Here is a 17,352-nt window from a genome sequence, read left to right as displayed (position 1 = left end):
CATGGTATACTTGAAAACAAATCAGCAATTATATCATAATTACAAAATTAAGAGAGAGAATATTATTTTTTTAAAATATTGAAAATCTTTAGTTTTTGAATTCTTATGATTATTTTCAGAATTAATTTAAGGAAAAGAAAATAAATATTGAATTCTAATTTTGCACACAATCTATAATTCTGATGAATATACTTCCATCATGATTAAATATTGTATTAATGACATTGATAAATATTTATTAATAAAATACACAAATTTACTTTCTTGTTGTTGTATATTCACCATTATCAAAAATTTTTAATTACGGGTTAGATAATAAAATGTTACTTTTTTAATGCTAAACTTATTAACAAATAAAACATTTGATAATATATATATTAAATCAGATATTTAATACATAATTAGTAGTTCTACTATCTTAGTTAAAAGAATAAAAATCTCCAAACTTATTTTACATACAGTATAATTTTTGCACACAGTAAATAGAATGTGTTTAAAAATTCCATACTGCACTTTAATGGATTTTTCTGTAATCAAGAAGAATCCAGGTTTAAATCTGATTTATATTCTTCAATTCTCTTAAGCTTTCTAGATTAGAGTTTTATTTTTCCATTTTTAAGCCATGTTAGTAGTCTTTATTGTTCTTTAACAGGCATGTAATAGATTTGAGGTTTGTGAATAATGGCCAAATTTTTATTTCTAAGGATTATTTTTATTAATTTTTTTTGTTACATTTAGTTTAGGTAGTTTGATTATAAAGAATATAGAATAATAGTCATTTTAATTAAAGCAGTTCTTCATTCACAATTAGATACTTGTGGAATATTTCAGACTAATTAACTTAAATTAAGTTTCAGTTGTGAAATATTAGATAGTTTGTGTTTTTTACATTATTTTAACAATATCAAGCACATTCTTGTATCTTTCTTAGTTTTATTTACTATTTAGAATATTTAATTGAAGTATGAAATTCTCTAATTTAATATTCTGAATAGCAAATGCAATGTGTCTAAAGACATGATTGCTTTTAGGAAAGTATTTTTAAAATTTTTTCTTTTACAGTTACTTCAAAAATATTCCTTCTCACTACAACTGTTATTACCAATGCTGCTCTTAACTTCAGTGTTATATTTGCGATTACATAATGAAAATAAAGTACAGTATAAATAAAACATTTTCAATCTATGAATTCTGGTTCACTTTGTGCTTAGAGAATATTTTCAATCAGTACAAACCTTACACTGCACAAGTTTTATGGGAAATGAGTTGTAGTGGATTTAGTTGAATCTTCAATATTTTGTAGTTCTAGTGGTCCTGATCAAACATCTTCATAGGCACAAAATCAAAAAATGGGCAGTTTTGAGTTATCAAGTGTCCAAATACAAAAACAGTGTAATTCACATACATGTTGTGAAGTCTTAAATCTTTTTCATTTTAAAATATAAAATGATGTGTCCTACGCAGTTTCTTTTTGACTATTTTTAAGTCTTGGCAGAGTGACTCTCTTGTGAAAAGATGTCCATGCACTATATAGAGAAGCATAGCGTAGCTACTAGTGTGGTATGAATCCAAATGACATGAAAATCAAAATCGTGTATATCATATAATGAACTATCTGATTTTCTTATGAAGAAATAATGTGCCAAACATCAATAACATTTAAAAACATATTTTTAAACAAAATCTGTGAAGAATATTAATTTTGAATAGAAGTTTGAGTGTTTATTTATTTACAAGTTTAGATCACCTGATAATTTATAATAGTGTGGCAAGGATAATTTGTACATTTAATTTCTTTTAATGTGTGCATATTAATTTATTTAGAGACATCACAAAAAATAACATGATTGAAATTATTGTTATGATATACATAATGATAATTTCTATTGTCAATGTCTTCTAATCCAGTTCCACTTTTAATATAGCAATTTTGAATTTTGCCAGCATTATTTCTGATTACAGTGGGAAATTCATCACTAGAAATTCTAAAACTCTATTTTCTATTACTAAATGAGCTGACATTCTTAAACAGGCTTGCTGATGGTGGAATTATGGTACTTCTTACACTATAGCTGCAAGGTTTCTACACATTTCTTACCTGTTTGGTAAGACAGAGAACATAGGATGTTTAAAGATGACCTGTTTCCAATAGTAGTGTGTACCCTTTTCTTAAAATAAAAAAATAATGTGTACATTTGGTGTAAAATGTATAATTGTTTAGTGTGTGAATTCTTTCAAGTTTCATAAATGTGCAAAATTATACAGTTGATAAGATTTAAAAAGTTTAATTTAAATGTAATATTATATAGAATTTTCAAATTATAGAAAAATACTCTAAGTATATAATAGTATTTAAAAAATTGCATGAAATTCTGACTGCTTTTTTGTCTCTGGCCTCCATTTCTAATTGGAAGCTGGATTGAGTTTTCAAAAGAAAAAATAAATGAAATTTTTGGTGTGAATTAGTAAACTAAAAAATAACAGTAGTAATGCATTGGGTGGGGGAATGTAGAATGTAAAGAATCAATACATAATTTAATTCCTTTAAGAAACTTCAGTAGTTAAAATCTATAATGAATAGAGAGGTTGTGGCCAAAGTTTTCATCTCTAAAATGTGAACGTTGAATGTTGAGCATCGCCATCTTGTAAACCTAGAAGTTTGACAATGGCATTTGCAATGTCGAGCATGATTCCAATGATGTTCCATACGCCATTGTCAAACTTCTAGGCTTACAAGATGGTGGTGCGCAATGTTCGACGTTCACTTTTAGAAATAAAAACTTCAGCTGCAACCTTTCTGCTATGTCCAAAAATTTTTTAATGAAAAATATGCAACTATTGAAAACTAGCAAACTTAAATTGCAATTAATGAAGTTTTTAAATGCTATCATCAATATGATTTTAATATTAAGGACATTTACAGCTATGTAAATACTTTGTTGTTTTTAATAAGAATTTTTATTATTTATATCAACAGCAGTTATATTAAGGATTTTTGATTTTAAAAATTAAAACTATTTTAATTTATAATTATATTGAATTTAATATTTATGATTTTAGGATTTCTTCTAATAAATGAAAAAACTTGCATAATAATTGAAAACCATATATTCCAAATTATGTATTGATTCTGTATCAAGATTTAGAATTTATATTTATATATAATTAATTAGCATAATAGTTGTTAAGTATTGATATAAATATGAATTAATAATTGATTTGCATGTTAATAATTATTGTTGAATTGTTGCTTGATGTTGCATGTTTCCTGCATCTGTTGCCTATAATTGTTTGCTAAATTCACGTTAATTTCATTTAATTCTTTATATTTCTCACTTTCTTTACCAATTAAGAACCCTCTCCTGATAAAGTCATTCTCCTGACTTCTTTTTCAGCATGTACACTTGGATCAGGCAAAAGTTTGTCATCGGATTGTCCTCTTTCTGCTAGCAATGGTAGTGTAAATTTGTATTGAAACTATTAGAATAGAGATCAACAGATTTTTCTGAACAAACTGAAGAGTTTCAGAATAATTGAAAATTAATCAGAGCAGAAGTTTTTAAAATTTTAATTTTGAGAACAAATATAAAATTTTTGTTTGTAAAGCAATATCTGTTGATTTTATTGATTTATGCTAAACTGGAAAAGTTTTCAAAAGGTTTATTGTATAAACCTATTGTTTTATTTATTAATGTTGTAGCAATGATTAGAAATGTTGTCATAAAATTGTCTGTTATAAAAAATTGCAATAAATTATTTTCCAGTTTTAGCATTTTAGAATTTTATATGTTATCTTTCATTTATCTATAATTTATAAGTTTCCTACTATATATCTGTTTTTATATGCGATGTGTTGCTATTTTCCTTTAAAGCATTGTGTGTAATGTGTTGTGTTAGATTTTTATTTTTTATCTGCTTTCCAGTGAATTGCTTGAATATATCTTTACATCAAAATCATTGTTGCAATTTTAGAAGTTTCTTAATAAACCTTTGACATCAACCATGTTTATTTTCCAAAGTTACATTTTCAGGAAACAGCAAAAAAATAAGGTATGACATTAATTTCTATAATAATTGTTAAAACTAATAATTACTTTCCAGTTTTTTCTTAAATGGAAAATATATTTAAGAAATTTTATTAAGTAAGGAATTAATCTTTGCTTTTTTTTTAATTAAAAATTTTAAGTATGATTTTAAAAACAAGATTTTATATGACTTTTTTTTTATTTTTAATTTAGTATCATCGTGAATTGTGAACGAACAAATATGGAAAATTATCAAGATTATTTGTTTTGAAGGTTTTTTGATATTTAAAGAAGCAATTATAAATCAAAATTTTTTAATAAAAAAAATATCTAATTATAAATCAGATTTTATGCCGATGTACAAGTTTTTCAAAAGAACTTTGATATTAATGGTTTTCTTTTGAGTTACTGTTTGATAACTATAAAATATCCAGCTTCCAATAAAGATTTTTATACCAATTTAAAAAAAAAATCATTTTTTAATAAATATTCAAATGAAGTTTCTTTTATGTACTCTTAATCACCAACAATGTCATGTTATTTTGTTGTTATGTTACTTCAATATTACTTTTTTCTAGAAAAAAAATTTATGAAAATGTTTACTAAATTTTCATAAATATTCAAATATATTCTTTCATAATCTTAAATAATTTACTAATTATTAACAAATATTAAGAGTAATTTCTAGCCTAATAATACTTTTGTAAGTTTGGTTTCAATTCATGTTTTTAAGTAGTAAAAATTTTAGATAACATCATCGTATAATTTTTATTTATTTTTAAAAAAAATGTCTTTTAATAAGATAAATATACTTGAAATTGACTAATAATTTGTATTTATCTTATTTGTTTACTGAAATTATCTTATGGGCACTGTTTTGACTTTAAAATCTTCTTTAGGTCCAAATGAAAATTATGTTGTTATAAATTATAGATGTGCAATGTGGGATTTGGTTAAAAAAAGATAGCCAATTTGTTTACATGATGGTTGTTTAAAGTAGATTTTTATCTATATTTCTTTAAACAATCAAATTACAAATGGTCTTCTATAGATACAAATCATATGAAATATGTCATATTTGTTTACATTGTTATAAAATGTGAACAAATAGCAGATTAATTCTATTTCTAGCTGAGTGATGAAATAAACTCTTAAATTATTATTTTATGATCTATATGTACATATACCATATTACTTGCTTTCAGAATCAAATGGAAATAAGTTAAAACATTGCCTGAAAATAATTTTAGTTGATAAACAGTTATAAGTATAAGCTGATATAGTGAATATGTTCTAGTAATCATGATTTAATATTTATTATTATTAATATTTTAATGGAATGTGACATTCAATAATTTAAAAATAGAACTTGGGAGAAGCAAAGTAATATCTAATTCCAATAGATAGGTAAACTCTTGCTTACTGTGCAGATGCATTGTAAGCAGGAGTTGCAGATTTGAGTCCTGCTTCAGATCAATCTTTCCTTCTAGATAAGTCTAAAATTATTTCTAATTATTAAATTAAATACAAGATGGCAACCTAATTGCTTACCTTTTTTTAGTTCAGATTATATAATATTTATATAGTTCATTAGCCAAGTTCTAGCCCTATAATTAATCTTGTCATATCATTCAATTTATTTCTGTAATTTAGGCTTGGTATTTCTCTATGAAAATTTAATTATAATAATGAAATTGTATAAATAACTTTTATACTGCATTAACTGAAAGAATAAAATTAGATATTTATTTGGTGCTTATTCTACAGGAAAAATGACTTGTAACTAAAAGGATTTAATAGAAGAAAATTTATTGTAAACACACTCTTTGACTTTAAACAATATTCAATAAGAAAAGATAGTCATTTTATCTTGAATTGAACTTAATATAAATTATGTATGATGTAAAATAAAAGTTAGCATAATGTACAGTACAAGTAGATTTATTGTTTAATCTACACCTGTGTAAAATATGCAAAATTTAGCAATAAATAAAATCTATAGAGCTTTGATAGACCTAAAAATATTCTGAATCATTTTGATCTGTTGATCATAGGAATGTGAGTCAAGTAAGAAAATTAAGAGTCAAATTTTTAAAAAAAGTTGTTTCCTGATAGTTTTTGATTTCATATAATTACAGTAGAGAGTTGTAAATCGGCACCCTGGTAATCGGAATCGCCAGTAATCGGCACGATTTTCAGTCGGACTGTGTCGTGCTGAATCGAACGTTTTTGATACTAAATTTACTTCTAAAGTATAATTTTCATGTTTTTATATTCTTCAATATATTTATTTTGTTTGTACAAAATAAAGAAATAATTTTTAACGATGCGATAGCCTCGATTATTATTATAAAAATTTTCGTTAGGCTTAAAAACGGACGAAAAATTCAACAGGAAGCGACACGCAACGAAGAAAATTTTGAACATCAGACAGGTTAATATATTTTTTCGTACATAGACCGTAATCGGAACAAATCCCTAATCTGAACAACCCCGGTCCCCAATTGATTCCGATTTTTGGTTCTCTACTGTAAATACTGTACATACTTATGCAAGTAAGCAATCAGGATCAAATTCAATCAATAATACAAATCTTAAAGTGTAACAGATGAGAATGTTACAAAATAATGTTGAAAAAAAAAACAGATGGACCATTTAAGGTGATTGCCATCAATGTTTTTAGATTACATTCTTTCAAGCAGCCTTGTTGAGAGCACTTTCTCCAATTTGCTGGACTAAATGCTCTCACGTGAAATGAAACTCAGTTCAGTGGCAAAACTATGATACAAGTGCAGTTTAGTTGCTACAATGCATTTATTTGTTATGGTTTCAAATTCATTTAAGCTAGTAAATTTTAATTTATTTACATTTTTACAAAATTTTATAAGTATTAATTATAAAATGTCTTAAATTATTTTTCATTCCTGCTAGTTATTTTGCTGTGTCAATTTACCAAATTAATCTGTTCCTAGAGGTTGTTTGTTATGTTAAATATCTTTAATGTTTTTATTTTATTAAATAATTAAACAAAATTAAAAGACTAATGTATAGTAGTATGCTTACATATTGTTAATAAGCTTTTACCTATTGGTAGTTTCATTAAATTAAGATAATTAAACTATTTATCAGAAAAAAACTGAGTAGTCCAAAAAGTCATTCAAATGATAAAACAAAGTTGTGAAATCTGTTATTTGGACACTCAAAAAGTGACCCAGTTTACACTTTTTTGTATAATATACCTATCTGTGTGTTCAGCTGTTGGCCATACTACAGATGATATATAGATGAAAGATTGGTCATGCACATTTGTTATAGCAATCATTCATAAATTGGAAATGCCTGCACTTTATGGTGTTGGAAAATATTGAGACAGAGTTGATTATAGTGAAATTTTCTGAATCAAAATTTCAGAATTCCTAGAGAATTTACAATAAAATACAAGCATTGACCTTTTAAATTAAACCTTTCTGTATCACTTAAGGTAAAAGATACTACTTTTTTTATTGTAAAAATATAGAGATGCTGAGCCCACCAGTAGCCGAGCAAGCTGTCGCTAAACACTGGGAGTTCGGTTGCAGGTTTGTGCCACGCTCGGACAGGCTGATCACATGGAGTTTTCCGGGTTTTCTCCATGTTTTGTAACACCTGAACAGGGGCCAGTTTCTCTTACAAGACCTCCCCGGAAGGCATTTTCCCCTTGAGTAACATCGTGCCTCAGAGAAGGCAACAGGAAACCACTCTGGATGTAACTTTCCCTAGAAACACCTCGGTGCATTACTGACTACTTACTAACCTAAGCCAGGTTTTGCCGACATCAGGAATCTGATATGGTGTACAAAGAAGAGATGCTGAACATATTTTTCTTACTTAATACTAGTAGTATTAAAATTAACATGGTCTATATATTATAAAAATGCTTTTGTACTCTAAAAAAAACTATAATTATATAAAATATATTTTAAGATATTATTTCAAAATGTCAAATCAATGATTAAACTATAAAGTACTAGTTTCTAAAAAAAATTGATAATGCATTAATTTATGACATAGTATAATTAATTTTTGTTGTATTATATTGCTAAAATTAGATTAGATTTTTTTACACATTAAACTGCAATAAATTTAATATAAAATTTTGAAATAAAGTTGTTTACACAAATATATATAGGTATGTTTATAGAATAAACTCATAAATTTTTAAAAACTAAGGAGTAAAATTTGCAATATTTTTTAATACTAGAAGTTTATTTTTTATTTAAAAAATAGTATAGTAAATTTTTATTCATAATTAGTGAATTTCATAATAAAATTAATTATATTTATTACATTGCTATATATCATGTTGTAATTCAAGTAATATAAGATTCAATCACTATTGTTTATTAACAATTTATGTATAAATTGCATAATTTTTTAACCTACGTATTAAAAATTTAAAAAATATAATCTTTGTAAATCTGTATTGTAAAATTAATTTTCAGAATTAAAAAAAAAATGTATATTTTTTGTTTCTGAAAGCAAATTGTATAAATTTTCAATAAATAAATGTATTGGTTATAATTATTTGCTTTTTGTTCTATATTTTAATTAATGTTCTTAATAGCTATTTTTAATTTGCTATAAAATTCTAAGGAATTATCAGACCACAGTTTCAATTGGAAAGTTCACTGAGATTTTATTAAACCAATATGTACATTGAAAACTGTGGTCTGATAAGTTCTTAAAATTTATAGCAAATTAAAAATAGTTATTAAGAAGATTAAATGTATTTGTGTTTTTCAATTTAATGAATGTAAATTTTTATGTATTAAAATTTTAGCTATAAGTAAAAATTGAATTTTTTTTTTTTTTGTTGAATTATAATTCATTTATTTTCATATATTTCATTAATTTGCTGTAATTAGATTTAATTTATTATATTTTCAGGACAGAAAAGTATTCATCATAATTTTTTTTTTTTTGTATCTGTTCTTAAAATGCCAACTTCCATTAAGTAATATTTTATATATTATTATTGTTATTAATACTTTATTCTGCCTTTTCAGGAATATAAAAATTATATCAGATTTAAAATTTCTTTTGACAGTAATGTTATAACTGCATAGAAATTATATAGTGAACTCTTGGTTATCAAGAAAGAACAATAAAAGAATATCAAAATAACAAAATTTCCTATGAGTCTATTAGTTACATAAAAAATATTAATAATAATAACAAAACATTTCAAAAATGTTAGAAAATATATAACATTGAATTATTTTATTTATTTTTAATATGACGTGAGCAGCTATAGTCTGCTTATGTAATGAAAATTTTTGGTATGAAAGTGGCATACTTTATTTTAGTTATTACTTTAATTGTATATTATTCATATATATATATATATATATATATATATATATATAATATAACTTGAACAGTTTTAATGGTCTTATAGTAGGTTTTGATTATCAAATTGGTCAAAGGTATTGATTAATTGACTATAGTAGGCTTCAGAATAATAAGAAAATGGAATTAAAGAAGTGTGATAAGATAGCCTTGTCTTATTTTACTTCTTATTGAACTTCTTTGATTCCATTTTCTTTATATTCTGAATGTAGATAATCCAAACCTACTATAAAAATAGTACACACACATATATATATATATATATATATACTATTTTTATAGTAGGTTTGGATTATATACATACAAATCTTGTAAAACAAAGCTCCAGATAAAATAGTATAATTTGGATTTATATTTTGAGGCACTTCCTTAACAAATGTATACATCATATGTAATAAAGATTTAAATATATATATATATTTAAATCTAAGAACTAAAAAAAGAAGAAATAGGTAACTTTTCAAAAAACAAAATACAAGTTCTTAATAAATGAAAAACATTTTCAGACAAAGTCTTTGTCATAAAAGTAAAAATAAAGTTGCAGTTTTAAATAATTTATTTTAAGAAATGCTTTACACTCAAACCTGTTTTTGTGCAGTCTATTTTTGTGCGATTTGTTTTGTGTGATTTTTTGTGTGTGGTGTATGAATTTTAATCAAATTGGTATACTGCACAAAAATAATTGCACAAAACACATTGCACGTATAAAAAATCGCACAAAAAAAGACCGCACAAAAACAGGTTTGAGTGTATTTTGAATGGAATTTGATTATTGTCAGTTCATCAATATTAGTAAAATTGAATATTGTATTTTAAATGAATCAAAAAAGTTTTGTAAAATATAAAAGTCAATTCTAATGTTTTTCAAAAATATTGTAAATGTTTGATTACATAAACCTGTAGATTATTGTTTTGGTCTTAACTTAATTATTTTTATAAATGATTAACAGTAACATTGAGATTGCTTGAAAGAACATTGTTCATCTACAAAAATGTTTTTTAAGATGGTTTTATGTTTCATTGCAGTTATTAGTTAGTGACAATATTCTTTCAGTATATTGATTATTATATTAAGTAAATCAGACAGACAATATCAGACAGAATACAATGTAAATAATTAACTTAATAGAAATTAAGCATAGTTAAAACTATTAATTTTATTAGACAAGACTTTAGGGTCATCAAAGAAATTAATATATTTTGTCTAATTTAAATTTGTATAGGAATTGCATAGCAAAAACAAATTGATATATACATTATATACATATTTATTTATTTTTTTTAACAACCCAAAGCCATATAATATACACACACACACACAATTGCCTTAAATACTCAGGCTATAAATCTGCTAATTTTAATAATACTAAGTAATTTGCTACTAGAGGTACTTTAGATAAGAATGACATCTAACATTTACCTTTAGTAGCAAATTACTTAGTATTAATTATTAAAATTAGCAGATTTATAGTTTGAGTATTGAGTATTTAAGGCGATTGTTTAGTATGTATCTAAATATGTATATTATATGCTATATCAAATTCAGATGTAAATTCATTAAAATGTAAGTAAATTCAATCAAACATTTTGTGAATATTTGTTTTCAGAAAACAAATCAAATTTCTTACTAATGATATGGTAATTATACCATAGTAATTATAAACAACAACTAAAAGTCTGGTTACCAAACAGATTATTTAGTTACTTAAAAGCTTACATTACACTAAAAAGCATACTATTTTTATTTTTGCCAAAATATTTTATAAAATTTTAACATATCAAGCACATAAGTTTTTATTGTGGGATTTAGTGACCTTGGTTTATAAGGAAGTTTCGGAATTCTCAAAAAATTATAGTAAAAAATTTTAACAATTGCTATTTACAGTACTTATTTTTTTAGTCATTATTATTATTATTATTATTATTTTTTTTTGTCTTTCAAATATGCTTGATGGGTAATAAAGAAAAAGTTACAATGTGGATAGATATCTTCAGTTTAACAGAAATATTTATTGTTATATTAAAACAGTAACAAAGATATTTGCAGAAATCAAATACTGAAATTCAAGAATGATAATTCTTCTAACAGCTTTGTTTTGTTTTGTTAAATGTAATTATTATGCTCAATTCAACACACAATTTCTCTAGTTGTTTATGTAAAAATACTTCTGTACTGTCTATAAAATTTACATGTATAAAATTAATGTATTACAGACAATAAATATTTCAAATAATAATTTAACTACAAATAGGAGGAACTTGGAGGAATGAGAAGTATTGCTAATTTTTATGATTGGAAACCATTAAATTTATAATTTTAATGTCTAAATTATTTTTATCAGTTTTTTGTCTGGCAGTTTTTCTATATATGCTAATTACACAATAATCATTATATAATATGATAATTATTGTATGAAAATATTTAATTAATACATTTTTTATCATTTATTAAAGCTCTCTCTAATTTTATTTTTAGTGAGATTATTCTTAGAACAAGCTAAAAAAGATTTCGAAGAAAAATGGAACAATCCAAGTTCTGTAAGTAAATTCCTATATATTATTAATTTTTAAATATTGTTTTCACCTGTAGTGTGTAAGAATCACCAAGATTCAGACTCAATGTTGGTAAGGAGTACAAGGGTCGTACAAAAGAAATATCACACAAATACAAATTAAAGGGGGGGAAAAACAATATTTATATATCTTGCAAAGATTTGATAATTAATACACTAGTACACTAATTACTATGATTACAATGACACTTAGCCTAATAATGATAATTACAGTATATACAAAGGCGAGTATGTGTTGGGATCACTGTTACATTCATTGAATCTTATTTATTCCAACAACAAGAAAAAAAAACAGGAGAACTATACTCGAGAATGAATTATTTCCTTAATCTTCCTTCCTTAAACAACAGTCCTTCCACTCCGAATACAATCTTCCTCCCGATGCAAACAGATTTTCCCTTCATACAAAAACAACAAAGAGACAGTGTCTCGTCACTATACTTCTTTTCTCGCTAACCCTGCCGCTCAAGACCACCTCACCTTATCCCTTGAAGCCTTCCTCTGTGTTCTCAATAAGTCGCCTGACAGAAAAAAAAGGTGCTTGCACATGTTGTACTCTCCTTTTTATAACCCTTGCCATCGGGGGCTTCCACCTTAGTCACGTAATGTCTTTAAAACCAACCACAAACCAATGAGTGATTGCCAAGGACGGAGGCACGCAACAAATGGAACGTTTTACAAATAAACAGGTATCGCGACAAGGAAGAAAAACTGATACAGAAATGGTACGATATACAAAATATATAATTACAAAAAAAAAGAAAGAAAGAAAGAAACAATTTAGTGATGGAGCACTACACACCTCTTAATTTTTTAATATGTTTTTTAATGATACTCAATTTAAATGACATATAGTCCTTTCTTTTAAATGGCAACTTTCATTTTTATATTTTTCTTACTTTATATATAGAGTATAATTGAAAGACATCAATGAAACCCAAATGTTTTTTTAATTATTTAAATATTTACTTAATAATAACTAATAGATAATATAAATATCTAATCACTCGGTTCTGAATTTAATTTCAACTGCAAATATATCCATTATACGCATTATACACTTTAATTACTAATTGAATTTAAACTTAATAACTTAATTAATGAGACCGTGATAATAATAATTAATTAATGACAGACCATAGATCAAACTACCAATGGAATTTTAAATTTATTTTTAGATAAATTATTAATATAATGTCATTAAAATTTTTGAGTAACAGGAAGTACGTGGATATATATTTATTTCCTTTGAATATTTGTTTATATTTTCACTTAGATTTTAGTAAAAGTTTGACATCAAAAGAAATTTGATTTGTTTATGAATAATTTATGAAAGTAAATGTAAAAACATCCTCCTGATTTGTTTGAATATTTAATATTTCTGTGATCAGTGTGAATATCCTAATTAACAAAAATGAATTCTATCTAAACGTATTAGATATCAACATAAAAAAAAAAACAATCTGAAAATCTTTTAAATTAAAGTTGTAATTTTTCCAGAATAATTTTATATTATTTTATGATAAATTTTAAAGAAGACTACATGAGCCAAAATATATTAGATAAAGTAGTAACACCTGGCATACACACTATTGTAAGAAAATTTCTGAGTATTAATATTTCAACTTTACATTGATAATAATTTAAATAAGATCATTTAGTTGTTTTAATTCTAAAGTGAAGTTGTTCACTAACAACAATAGCATGTAGGAATAACTTATTGAAATTTAGAGATAACATTTTTAATTTCTCAATATAGTATGAGATGATTTTAGTTATATTCATTAGCTATTTTTTTTTCCATAACAATATCAATTTCTATATCATTGGGTTGAGAAGTTATCAATATTGTGATATTGTCTTTAAAAAAAAAAAAATTGAATATATCTGTTAATTTTGCTTACATTATAGAATAAATAAGTCATAAATACAAGAAACTACAGGTTGCAAGCTTTTAATATAAACTGACTACTAATGATGATATAACCAAAAAGCAAATATGATTTATCAAAAGCTTGAACACAAACTACTAAATATCCAGCAGCAGCACTTACAGACTATAAAGAAAGAGGTACATACTATGAAAAAGGGCATCATACATTATGCAAAAAGTTTCAAACTATACGATTCAATGTCGAATCAGTGCTCCAATAAGATGATGCTGGTTGCACTTGGGCCTAACATGTCCTTACAAATGAATAATGTTTGTTTTTGGACAACATATGATGAACAAATAACTATATAAAAATAATGCATGGGACAATGGACAAATATATTCTTCATTAACTTCTTTTATATTTGCAGAATAGGCTAGAAGTCATGAATTTTCTGTTTGTTGATCATTGAATTTGAGGTCTCCTTGGGGATTATGAAAGGGGGCAACCCACACAAAATCAGGGGACGTGCTCCAATGCACAGGTACCTCGATACCCCCTGATACCCAGGAATCACATTACAAATATACACTTCAGATAGTCATAGAAAAAATACAAAATATACAGTAGCTTCCCTACTTATGACAAAACCTTGGAAACCTAACCTCTTCATAAGTTGAAAACAAACCTAGAAGTACTGTACATTAACAATACATAGTTACTTAGTATAAAAGTGTTTGATCTTTCAATGTACTGAATAGAGTACAATTTTTAATGTGATATATGGATGCTGTATATTCTATACATATATTATATGTATATATTAATAGAATACATCTTGCTCATTTACCTACTTGCTACTGCTTACTAGCTGGTGTTTCAAATACTGTTTTTTATCTAATGTACTTTGTTTTATAATGTCAAGTTTTGTTTTCATGAGCAACACTTCTTGCTTTTATCTCCACTGATAGATTTACTAATATATTTTGGATGCATTTTTAAAACACTAATCATAAAAGTTTATAAAAATTGTAAACAATAGCAAAAAGCACCATTACTCCATTGTTATCAATTTCAATGCCTCTTCATCAGCAGCAGTGGAATGTCAGAATGCATGAGAAAACAAAAAAATGGCAATACACAATAGAAATAAATCCCTATTAATTATTTATTAAAAATGTGTTACTTATTACTGGCCAAAGACTGACTTCAATGCCGCCCCATGATCAGCAAGAGAACTTCAGAATCTGCATAAAATTGAATTTTTGATGTATGGTCAAATTGTTCATAAGTCTGAAAGTTCATAAGTTGAATGTTTGTAAGTAGGAGAGCTCCAGTATTTTTCCCAAGCCATAATTACAGACAAAATCTATCACAACAGACTAGTAACATCTTCATTGACAAACAAAACAAAATAATCTATGCTATATCTTAGTATGTTGTGTGTTTGGTACAGCTATGTCTAATATTTTTAGTGTATATATTTTATAAAATATATACACTGTGCATGTGGTATGACACTTGTTGCAAGAAAGGACTATTGACAAAATAAGTATCTTATTCATTTTCCACAAATTCTTTATTTCATAAGCAAGTTTGAGTGTCCACTAATTTTTTTGACTTTTATGTAGTGTATGTGCTGTTGTGAAACCCTAAATATGTGCTGCATAGTCACGAAATTCTTAAACACAGATACATACACAGATTCAGATTCAGATTTTTATTAAATAAAACATACTACAAACAGTATATACTTGGTTCCACTTTTGCATAACCAAGTGATGGCACAGAACAGGTATACAGGATTTGAACAATGAATAAAAGTTACAATAAAAGAATTAATAAAATTAAAACAAAAGAAAAACAAAGAGAATAAATGCAGAATTAAACTAAGACTAAAACAAATAAGCTGAACATGAAAACAGTATGTAAACATAAAAGACATAAAATACAAAAGAACTATGAAAATATACAATATTTGCATGTCTAGGCTGTGGTTATGGGTAGAAGGGAGATGAATAAGACAGACTAAACAAAGTGGCTACTAGTTCTACATGTAGATTACACTGTAGAACTAGTAGCCACTCAGAGTGGTGTGGGAGAAATACATAGAGATGAGGTTAAGGAAGGCTTCATAAGAGTCTTTGTCACATAGGCAGGAGTCATGGTTGGTCCAGTTGTGCCCATGGGAGTCGATTGTCATCCTTAGAAAATGGCATTCTAGTTCGAGCAAGGGGCAGTCATAGATGTAATGTACACTACTGTCACTGACACCACAAAGAGAGCAGGTAGAGTTGTTTGCACCAGTAAATCTGGCAAGATAAGACTGAAAGCAGCCATAGCTGGTGAGAAACTGCGTGATGTAATGACATACACAAACAGCACATAAAACAGTTTTTTTTTTCCTGTAGTTATGCTCTGAATTTGGTCTGTTATACTATAGTACTAGGCACCAGTATATATGCTGTGCATGAAACAAACACTACCAAGACAATAATAATACACATGCATTTATATATTTATTAAGAGATAAAACAAATTTTAATCCTATAATTTGGAAGTTTTTTGAATTAATTACTCTCTCCACTATTTTAAAAAAGCACTTTCTGGAATTCTTTTAAACTGTTTACTAGAGTAAAAGTATCCTGACAGCTATTATCTTTTTAGCTCATTGGGATTTTATTTTTTAATAATAAAATCCCAATGAGCATTATTGAGTGAGCATGAAGGTCGTGACAACTATTTTGTTGTTTTGATCTCCATACTACTAAAAGTTGCTATTTGATTTAAAAGAAGCTGAATTTGATTGACTGATGAAATACAAAAATTTGTTGGCTGAGCTAGCTTGATACATGATATCTATATGAATTGTATTCTAAGGATTTGTTGGATCATATGGTCTAGATATGTTAGATTTCTTTCTTATTGTTTGACTCAGCTTTGCACAGAGGCGATATCGTAGCCAGTGAGGTTTATCCGAGGCGCGATTATTGCTAGTTGAAAACTTACTGTTTGACTGCTTCATTGTAGGCTTAACTGAACCTGTAATGAGGGTGGTAGAAGCATCTTTAGTGTCCACAAGATGGAAGAAATTTTTAAGAAATGTTGAACTGACGATAACAAAATTTTATAGAACTGCACAAGTTATGTAATAGACAGAAAATATTCTACCAAATAAATTTGCAGTGCAGTGCATGTCTCATGCTATAAAATTTCTACATTGAATTCATGATTAACATTTTTTTTAAACAATGGAAGAATTATTTAAATAATTCATTAAGAGGTGTCACTTTCTAGGCACTATGTATCCAGCTTTAATTTCTCCTTATGTAACCTGTAAAAAGATATTTAAAATTTAAAGATAATAAGTAATATACATACACATATTTAAGTTTTGTTTTGGCTCCCGATATTTAGTCTTATTGCAGGGCAAAACTTTTAAACAATATGAAATGATTTGCAATAAAAGTTTGCAATTTGATGAACATCAGG

The 17,352-nt window shown here is 26.0% G+C and overlaps 1 protein-coding gene and 1 non-coding gene across 9 annotated transcripts in view; both read left to right on the top strand.

Annotated features, from left to right (window-relative positions):
- Positions 1-17,352, top strand: part of LOC136978529 (cAMP-dependent protein kinase catalytic subunit 1) — a 191,787-nt gene that overhangs the window by 157,858 nt on the left and 16,577 nt on the right. For 6 of the 8 annotated variants that reach the window (XM_067274245.1, XM_067274243.1, XM_067274248.1 and 3 more), the window contains 2 exons: positions 3,396-3,455; positions 11,890-11,951. In XM_067274245.1, the coding sequence (XP_067130346.1) occupies positions 3,396-3,455; positions 11,890-11,951 (122 nt within the window). The remainder of the gene's footprint in view (positions 1-3,395; positions 3,456-11,889; positions 11,952-17,352) is intronic. The other 2 variants (XM_067274246.1, XM_067274250.1) reach the window with 1 other exon arrangement.
- LOC136978533 (U4 spliceosomal RNA) lies at positions 16,797-16,944 on the top strand. Its single transcript, XR_010881241.1, has one exon. It is a non-coding gene; the product is annotated as a U4 spliceosomal RNA (small nuclear RNA).

The sequence above is a fragment of the Centruroides vittatus genome, unplaced genomic scaffold (assembly GCF_030686945.1).
Source record: "Centruroides vittatus isolate TY-2023 unplaced genomic scaffold, ASM3068694v2 contig_545, whole genome shotgun sequence".
In the NCBI taxonomy this organism is placed as follows: domain Eukaryota; kingdom Metazoa; phylum Arthropoda; class Arachnida; order Scorpiones; family Buthidae; genus Centruroides; species Centruroides vittatus.
Note: the sequence above shows the minus strand (reverse complement) of the source record. Positions and strands in the feature narration are given on the sequence as shown.